Consider the following 9,894-nt stretch of genomic DNA (forward strand, 5'->3'; position numbering starts at 1 on the left):
TTTAAATAGTTAAATATATCACATAGATTTTGTGTAATATTTAATGAATTAATATATTATTACAAATATATAATATATAAAATAATCTTAAAATAAAACATGCAATAAATGTTAAAATAGGCTGCTCAAGACTTTTTTATATTAGTATAAATTTTTAAATATTAAATATATGATTATTATTGCAGTTATTTGGGACTTATCTTAATACAATCACACCACCCAATTTGCAGCAGTGGAGAAAAAGTTTTATTGCATTTTTGCGTATGAATTCATAATAAGAAATCGAGCCTTTGACCATTTGAAAAACAAGATGGTATGTGGGGAAAATAATGTGATGCGCGTAGGAAAAAAACAAAATGTTTTTTTTTTTTCAATGTGAATGTGATGACTGTTGTAAGTTAATTGTCTGCATGTGACATTTAACACAAATTGGTACAATGCCAAAGACTCGACTCAAAGAAAAAACAGAGATGCATTTCACACCCATCAAGACTCTCAAGTCAAGGCAGCCTTTATATATAAATATTTGTCATAACTAATGATTATTGCAGTTATATACTTGAATCACAATTCACGCCCTCCAATTTGTAGCCATGGAGAAAATGTTTGATTGCATTTTTGCATATGCATTCCTAATTAGCATAACCTTCCAAATGCTTTCTTCTGAATCCAAACAACCTATGAGCCTTGCAACTGATCAAACTTCCCTTCTTTCACTCAAACAACACATCACCTCCGACCCTTCTCTTTTACTTTCAACTAATTGGACCAATTCGAGCTCCGTCTGCAGCTGGATTGGCGTCACTTGCAGCTTGCGCCACCAACGAGTAGCTGCCTTGAATCTCTCCAACATGGCTCTCTCCGGCACCATTCCACCACAGCTCGGACACCTCTCCTTCCTCGTCTCCCTCGACCTCACCAACAACCTTTTCCATGGAGATTTGCCTCATGAGCTGTCTCTCCTTCGCCGTTTGAAGTTCATATCTCTCCGAATCAACAACTTCGCCGGAGAATTCCCTCCGATGTTTGGTCAGTTACCAAAACTAGAATACTTGAATTTACGCAACAACAGCTTCATAGGTTCCATCCCAAAATCTCTCTCAAACCTAACAAACCTACAATTTCTAAGTTTATCTTCCAATTCTCTAAGTGGAGAAATTCCAAAAGAGTTGGGAAGACTTCAAACTCTACAAACTCTGTTTGTTGAATTCAATCATTTATCGGGTGCAATACCATCAGCCATATTCAACATATCGAGCTTGGTGACTATAGCTTTGACAGGCAATGAATTGAGTGGAAGTCTTCCAACAGACATGTGCAGTAATCTTCCATTTCTTACTCGGATTTATCTTTCTGATAATCAGCTGAGTGGTGCGATTCCCACAAATCTATCCCAATGTTCACGGCTTGAGATTTTGAGCTTCTCTTACAACTCTTTTAGTGGGCAGATACCTTCAGAAATCGGCTACTTAACATCTCTTGAGAAGTTATATCTCGGTGCTAACAATTTGAACGGTATGAGTTAAAGTTGTTATCACATAAATTTGTGTAAATGAGATTTGATTAGTTTCATGACAATTTTTTGGCAGGAATACTACCACATGAGATTGGCAATCTTCATAGTCTGGTTGAGTTTGCTGCTGAGCACAATGAGATTGGGGGCTCAATTGATTTCAGTATTTTCATGAATATGTCTTCTTTGCAAAACATAAATATGGGGTACAACAAATTCACAGGGAACCTTTCAAGGGATGTTGGGAATATTACCATGCTAACAAATTTGCATCTCTCGGAAAACCATTTTATTATAGGTACGACAGAGTAATTTTCATGTTATACGAGCAAGAATTTTTTAGTAAAACACCACTACACAAATAATCCGTACCAGTTTGGACCAAAATAGCTAGCAATTAATGTAATTAAGTCAAAACAATGAATCTATATCTATTATAAGAAAATCTTGTTTTACAACATTTGGTTTACCTATTATGTTCCTATTTTTAAATCTATTTTAAGGACAATAATGTAATCTCATGTTTTGCAGGGCTTATTCCCACTGAATTTGGCCAACTTTACCAACTGGAGAGATTAGCATTAGATTTTAACAGATTGAGTGGTTCGATTCCACATGAGCTCTTTAACATTTCAACTTTTCGAAGTCTTTCAGTTGTTGAAAATGCGCTGTCAGGGGTTCTTCCAACACATTTATGCCATGCTTCTCCCTTTCTTGAAAGATTGCATCTTGGCTATAATTTCATGAGTGGAGCAATACCTAACTCTATCTCTAATTGTTCTCAACTCACAATTCTCTCACTTTCCCAAAACAAATTCAGCGGTTATATACCTACTCATCTCGGCAACCTAAGACTTCTTCGACGTCTTAATCTATTTAGTAACAATCTTACCCAGGCACCGTCTTCTTCTTTCATTACTTCATTGACAAATTGCAGGTTTCTAACTCATTTGTCAATTTCTGATAATCCTCTATACGGTGTCATTCAAGCTTCCGTCGGGAACTTATCTTCCTCGCTTTCAACATTCCGAGCCGGGAACTGCAAATTCAGTGGCAGCATTCCCGTTGAAATAGGCAATCTAAGCAATTTGATGGTATTGAGACTATCTCAAAATGAGTTATCCGGTAGTATTCCACTTACTGTCAAACATTTGCATGGGCTTCAAGGATTATATCTATCTAATAACGTGTTGGGAGGCTCCATTCCACATGTTGTATGTGATTTATTTAGCCTAACTACATTTGTTATTAGCGGGAATCAATTTTCAGGTTCAATTCTAAATGCTTGGGAAATGTCTCTTCTTTGAGAGATCTCTTTCTAGACTCCAACATGTTGAATTCAAGCATATCTTCAAGCTTATGGGGCCTTAAAGATTTGAATACTCTAGACTTGTCCTCAAATTCATTGAATGGGTTTTTACCTCAAGAGATGAGTAACTTAGGAGCAGCAATATATATAAACCTATCAATGAATCAATTGTCAGGGTCAATTCCGAGCACAATCGGAAAGTTGCAAAATTTGATTTATCTGTCTTTGGCAAGTAATAGATTAGAAGGTTATATTCCTGTGTCTGTAGGAAGCATGACCAATTTGGGAACTCTTGACTTGTCCTACAACAAACTCTCAAGTTCAATACCGAAGTCTTTAGAAGCACTGCAGCACCTCAGGTACTTTAATGTCTCTTTCAACAATTTAAGTGGAGAAATTCCTAATGGCGGTTCTTTTAGAAACTTTAGTATGGAATCTTTTAAGGGTAATGGGGCATTGTGTGGAATCCCAAAGTTCCATGTCCAAATTTGCCCGACAGTTTCTAAACACATAGCAAAGAGGAAGAAGGTGGAACGAGCTTCATTTATTGTTTTTGGGGTTGTTGCTTTCATCTCAGTTGTTTCTTTGGCCTTTATAATTGTCAAAAACAAAAGGAAAGATAAGATGACTAGAGAAGTTGATGAGTTGATATTCATTGTGACGGAAAGAATATCTTATTATGAACTGCTACAAGCAACTGCTCAATTCAGTGAAAGCAATTTACTTGGCACTGGGAGTTCTTGCTCTGTTTATAAAGGAATTCTTAACAATGGGAAGGAAATCGCTATCAAGGTGTTTAATACGCAATTTGAAGGAATTTTGAGAAGATTTGATGTTGAATGCGAGATACTACGAAGCATTCGACACAGGAATCTGACCAGTGTCATAAGTAGTTGCTCTAATGAAGAGTTCAAGGCATTAGTACTTGAATATATGCCAAAGGGAAACCTTGACAAATGGTTATATTCCTATAACTATTACTTGAATGTGATTCAAAGATTGAATATAATGATTGATGTTGCATCTGCTTTGGAGTATCTTCACCATGGTTATTCAACGCCCATTGTCCACAGCGACTTGAAGCCTAGCAATGTGATGTTAGATGAAGACATGGTAGCCCATGTAAGCGATTTTGGGATAGCAAAGTTGTTACGCGGTGGAGATAGCTTTGTGTTAACCACCACGGTAGCAACATTGGGTTACATCGCTCCAGGTAAAGTTTCTCCACATATATTGATTTATATATATATATTGATAGCACTTCACTTTCAATCAATGAAATTGTGTCTTCCTTACTACATATTATGCATCATGATTTTTTGTGTTCCAGAGTATGGTTTGGAAGGTCTAGTTTCAACAAAGTGTGATGTGTATAGCTTCGGAGTAATGGTAATTGAAACTTTTACGAGAAAAAGGCCTTGTGATGATATGTTTTGCGGAGATATGAGCTTAAAGAGATGGGTAGAACTCTGTCTTCCAGAGATCCCAAATGAAGTGATAGATGCCAACTTAGTCATGAATTTGGAGGAAGAGCAGATTGACAAGAATCTGCAGTGTGTATCATCCATATTTCAATTGGCTTTGAAATGCTCCGCGGACTCTCCCGGGGATAGAATCAACATGAAACAAGCACATGCAGAGTTGCAGAGAATCAAACGTCGATTTTTCCAATGAGATTCAAGTAAGTTATTTCAAAGTTGTATGTTATTTCTAAGATAATATTGTTCTATTACTATTTTAGAAAGAATATTTTTCGGTACTGTAAAGTGGAAAGTTGTATGCATAGGAGTTGGAAAATGATGGCGGCGTCAGCGTATGTTTAAGTTTGAGTGGTAGCTCCTTTCGTTTGTTTTAGCTGAGTTTACTTTTTTGAATAAGGCTTTGTGAAATATAGCTCTGTTGTATTTGAACTTGCCTTTTTTATTTATGAAAACTTTACGTGGAAATGTTATACCGTTCAGATTTGCTTAGTTGGATGGAAATGTCAACAACTACTTTCCTAGTTAACGACGTCGTTTGGAGATGCTGAAGATGGGCTGGCAGAATTGGGCTCTTTGATATAAATTCAAGTGATTGAAATTTAAAAGTGTTCAAAACAGGCCCAAATTATATATTATTATAATTATTTATTACTATTATTATTAGAAACCTATTGACTAATGATTTTCTTTTTATAAGACTATCTTGATGCGATGGTATGGGAGTAACCGATTTTATACCAAAGCATTATAACTTAAAAACATTGACGACTTAAAAGCATTATTATTACTATTATTATTCATACCTTTTTGTTGTTGTTGTTGTTAGTTTTTGTAGTTATTATTATTAGGACAATTCTATGTATAGTAGTATCAATATATCGTTCCTTTCAAAAATTTAAAAAGGGTGATTCTATTCATAGCCCCCCATTTACTCTTTATAGTCTTTTATTTAAAAAATAATTAAAAAAATTATTATTTTATTCTATATTTTTTCCAAATTAAATTAAATTTATAATAAATTAACAATTTCATTTGAATAAATCTAAAAGAATACACACTTACAATTCTGAAAATATTTATAACTTCCTATCATAATCTGATAAAGAAATACATTTATGCAGATATAAACAGTGCAAATCATTGTATAGCCTCCAACTCAAAATTATGAGAACCACATGAAAAGAATTACCAATTAATGAAGAAGAGCTCGTCTGCGTTAACCAATGAAAGATCATGGAATCGGGCAAAAAATTGTTGTTAGAACTACCACCATCTTTCATGTAAAATAATATAAGATGTTTCAAACTGCTAGATCTAACGCTGTTTCAAACTGCTAGATCTAACGCTCAAGTCTATGCTGCATTGGCCGCCAAGAGCTAGATCAAACATTTCCAACCGAGGGCTACCACGCAAAATTCGATCAATCATATTTTCAGTGAAGCCTATACCAATAATTTCCAATTTCTTGATTTGATCCCATTGCACATTACCATCAATTTCAAAGTACAATCACTGTTAGAGTTTGCTACTCTATTCTAATTGTAATTTTATAGTTTTGGTCTTTGATACCAGAAGAGCTACCAAATGTACTACCTATCCTGCTGCCGAATTTTCTTGGAAATTCTTTTGAAGATATGCTCATATCTTAAAGATTTTGTTTCCGTTTTTGAGTCCTTTTCGGAGTAGATCTTTGGGCATGTTTTGGTTTGCTTTACAAGTCTTTTGAAGAGGAGTCCTCATCATTAAAGGAAACTTTGATATCTCTCATATAAATATCAAAGGTTTCCTGGAGCTAGGGTTTTTGGTGATTTTCGTGCATTCTATTCAGCAGTCTTTGGGAGCAGCACCTTGAGCGAAAGAACATTGTTGATTAGCGTTTATGTTCTTGTTCTTTTTACCTTGCTTTTGCGATTGTTGCTAGCAAGGTATTTTCAATAATCTCCTTTGTGAGTTGAAGTTTGTAGTTGTGTGGGATTAAGTGTGATCGTCGGGGTTCATACTTAGGAAGTTAGTTTTATCTAGCTTTCAATGATTTCTAGTATAGAGATTTAAGGAAATTATAGAGGCATCGAAGATCGAGTCTTGTATGAGTCCTACTGTAATTTAATCTCATATAGTGAATCGTTTTCCCTGGGCAAGACCCCCAGACGTAGGTGTTCTATCACCGAACTGGGTTACCATCTTGTGTGTTCGTGCTTGTTTTTATACTTGCTTGCTGCTGCGTTTGGTACTACTCTTGGTATTAACTTCAGTTACTGTTGTTTATGTGCATTAAGGCAGACTGGTATTTCATTTGGTATCAGAGCAAGTTACCTGCTTTTTAGGTTTTCTTCCTGGGTGTTTACCATCTGCCGGGTGGACTTCGTTCGTGTTTGATGGCTAAGGAAGGTGGATCGGTGTCTAGACCACCACTGCTGGATGGTTCAAACTTTGGTTATTGGAAGATGCGCATGGAATCATTCATTCGTTCCGTGGATGAGAAAGTATGGACTGTCGTCGAGCTTGGGTGGACTGCCCCTAAAGATGATGATGGAGCTGTCAAACCCAGAAGCAAGTGGACAATAGAGGATCTGAATGCCTCCAGTGCTAATCAAAAAGCTCTCAACTCTATTCAAACTGCTGTTACTGTTGATGTGTTCACTCTTATCTCTATGTGTACTTCAGCCAAAGAAGCTTGGAATGTTCTTCTTAACACATATGAAGGAAACTCGAAGGTCAAGAAGCAGCGTCTTCAGCAATTGACATGTAGATTCGAGGAGCTTAAGATGGAGGAAAGTGAAACTATTAGTGACTTTCATGCTATATTACTTCGCATTGCTAACGAGAGTTTTTCTCTTGGTGAAAGGATTTCTGAAGAAAAATTGGTGTGCAAGGTTATGCGTTCGCACCCAGAACGTTTTGACTACAAGATTACTCTATTGATGAAGCTAGGGACGTCTCTGATATGAAACTCGAGGAGTTGATTGGATCATTGAGAACCTTTGAGATGAGTTTCAGAGGGGACAGATCTGATAAAAAGAAGAGTATAGCTTTCGCTGCCGAATCTAATATCAAGAACTCTAACTCTTCTCATGATGATCAGGATAATCTTGTGGAATCATTTGCTCTCTTTACTAAAAACTTTGGAAAAGCTTTCAACAAATTCAAGAAAAAAGGTGGAAATTCAAAGAATTTTAATAACCCCAAGGGAGTTACTGGAAATTCGAATCAGATTGATAAAAAATCTTCTCATAGATCCGGAATACAGTGTCACGAGTGTCATGGATTTGGTCACATACAGGCTGAGTGTGCAAATACTTTAAAGAAGCTTCAAAATCAAAACAAGTCTTTCAATGCTTCTTTGAGTGATGAAGATACTGATGATAGTGGAAGTGACTCCGATGAGGAACAAATTGTACTTATGGCTAAAATAGAAGATTTGCATATTAAGAAAGAATTTGTTGATCCTCTGGCCGTGGCTATTCAAGATGAATCAGATGATTGCAATGTTGCCTTCACTACCGGAAAGGAAGAGACATCAGATATAGTAGTTGTTTCAGTCATAGATGGAGAAGACACTGATAGTGATACCGATGAACCAGCTGAAGACTATCTGGCAAAGAACTATGAAATCATGCATAAGAAGTGCCTGAATGTTCTGGAGGTGAACAGGTCTTTATCTTCTCAACTTTCTAATGTTATCAAAGAACGAGATGAACTGAAATTGCTGGTGGATGAACTTCAATGTGATGCTAATATTCAACACCAAACCATGGATCTCAAAGTGAAGGAGTTGGAACATTTTCAAAAACTGGTAAAGATGATGAATACAGGGACTGAGAAGCTTGATGAAATCCTGGAGACAGGGCAAAACTTAACAAGGTAGGTATTGGATTCCAAAAGAATCAATGGGTTTCCAAGGATCAAATTCAAATGAATCAACATGGTTATCCTCCTGCAAATGATTTGGAGCATCAATTTACACAGAGAGCTGGGAAAGAGATTGAGCATATTGTTCCAGTCTCACATCATAATCTAACTCTTCGTAGAAATTCAATGGCAAAGTTTGTTCCAATTTGTCACTATTGCCAAAGGTGCGGCCATATCAGACCGAGGTGCCGATTTCTCATTGCTGCCAGAAAAACTAACTCTCGAGAATTTTGGAAATCAAACTTCAAGAATCACATAAGTTATGTGGTACATACATCTCTTTGGTCAAGCTCTTACAATAAATGGTATTTTGACAGTGGTTGTTCCAAACATATGACGGGAAATAAAGAGTTTCTGACCGATATTCACAATGTCATGGATGAGGGTGTTACTTTTGGAGATGGTGTTCAAGCCAAAGTAATAGGTACTGGAACTCTTAATGTACCTGGTCTTCCTTCGTTAAAAAATGTTATGCTTGTTGATGGGCTGAAAGCAAATCTCATTAGCATCAGTCAATTATGTGATGACAAGATGGGTGTATCGTTTGACAAGGAACAATGTATTGTTACCAGTGGAGACACCAAGTTCATTACCGGCAAACGTTCCAGTGATAATTACTATGTAGTGGTTCCTGATGTTACTTGTCTTCATGCACAGAACTCTCAAATTGAAACTTGGCATCAACGTCTAGGCTACACTAGCTATCGCAACATGAAGAAACTTATGAAGATACAAGCTGTTCGTGGGCTGCCTAGTTTGAAGGTTGACACCAAGGAAATATGTGGATCATGTCAAATTGGAAAACAAGCACATTCCAGTCATAAGAAGGTAACTCGTATAACTACTTCTCAAGTTTTGGAATTGATTCATATGGATTTGATGGGACCAATGCAGATTGAGAGTGTGGGCAAAAAACGTTATATATTAGTTTGTGTTGACGATTTTTCTCGTTATACATGGGTGGAATTTTTGAGGGACAAATCTGAAACGTTTGATAAATTTCGCAAGTTGAGTCTTATTCTGGAGAAAGAAAAAGGATTACCTATCAAACGTATTCGCATTGATCATGGCTGTGAATTCGAAAACTCCGATTTTGATGCTTTTTGTGTTGACAAAGGAATTGTTCATGGGTATTCTGCTCCTGCTACATTCTTAATGACAGAGAGCAAAAACGGAAATTGAATGATCGAAGTTTAGAGGGTATTTTTCTTGGCTACTCAAAATCTGGTCATGGATTTCGTGTTTTTAATAAAGCTACTCAGACTGTTCAAGAATCTACAAATGTTGTCTTCAATGAAACTGATAGATCTATCACTGGAGAAGAAGACTCTGATTCTCCAGTAACAAGAACGGTAACTGAGACAGTCTCAGAGAAGTCAAAGACCATTCCTGATACCGACAGTCAATCAGAATCAATAAGTTCAAATTCAAATGAAGATGTTCAACCGATAAAAAATACTCATGCCAGTAAACATCACTCTTCATCTGACATCATCGGTGATCTTAATGACAGTAGGAAAATTGATTTTCAAAGACTTGTTGCCAATCTAGCGCACTTGTGTTATTTGTCTCAAGTTGAACCCAAGAGTGTGAAAGAAGCTTTGGAGATCGATAGCTGGATTGAGGTTATGCAAGACAAGCTTCTTCAATTCAAAAGCTGCTATGTATGGTATCTTGTTCCT

The 9,894-nt window shown here is 36.5% G+C and overlaps 2 protein-coding genes across 2 annotated transcripts; both read left to right on the plus strand.

Annotated features, from left to right (window-relative positions):
- The first annotated feature begins 570 nt into the window (after positions 1-570).
- On the plus strand, positions 571-2,046 carry LOC131012876 (receptor kinase-like protein Xa21). Its single transcript, XM_057940865.1, has 2 exons — positions 571-1,515; positions 1,590-2,046. The coding sequence occupies exons 1-2, from the start codon at positions 594-596 to the stop codon at positions 1,823-1,825; spliced, it is 1,158 nt and encodes a 385-aa protein (XP_057796848.1). The 5' UTR covers positions 571-593; the 3' UTR covers positions 1,826-2,046.
- Positions 2,047-2,400: 354 nt separating this feature from the next.
- On the plus strand, positions 2,401-4,612 carry LOC131012875 (probable LRR receptor-like serine/threonine-protein kinase At3g47570). Its single transcript, XM_057940864.1, has 2 exons — positions 2,401-4,035; positions 4,153-4,612. Exons 1-2 carry the CDS (start codon positions 2,844-2,846, stop codon positions 4,494-4,496), a joined length of 1,536 nt encoding a protein of 511 aa, XP_057796847.1. The 5' UTR covers positions 2,401-2,843; the 3' UTR covers positions 4,497-4,612.
- Positions 4,613-9,894: the final 5,282 nt, after the last annotated feature.

The sequence above is a fragment of the Salvia miltiorrhiza genome, chromosome 2 (genome assembly GCF_028751815.1).
Source record: "Salvia miltiorrhiza cultivar Shanhuang (shh) chromosome 2, IMPLAD_Smil_shh, whole genome shotgun sequence".
In the NCBI taxonomy this organism is placed as follows: domain Eukaryota; kingdom Viridiplantae; phylum Streptophyta; class Magnoliopsida; order Lamiales; family Lamiaceae; genus Salvia; species Salvia miltiorrhiza.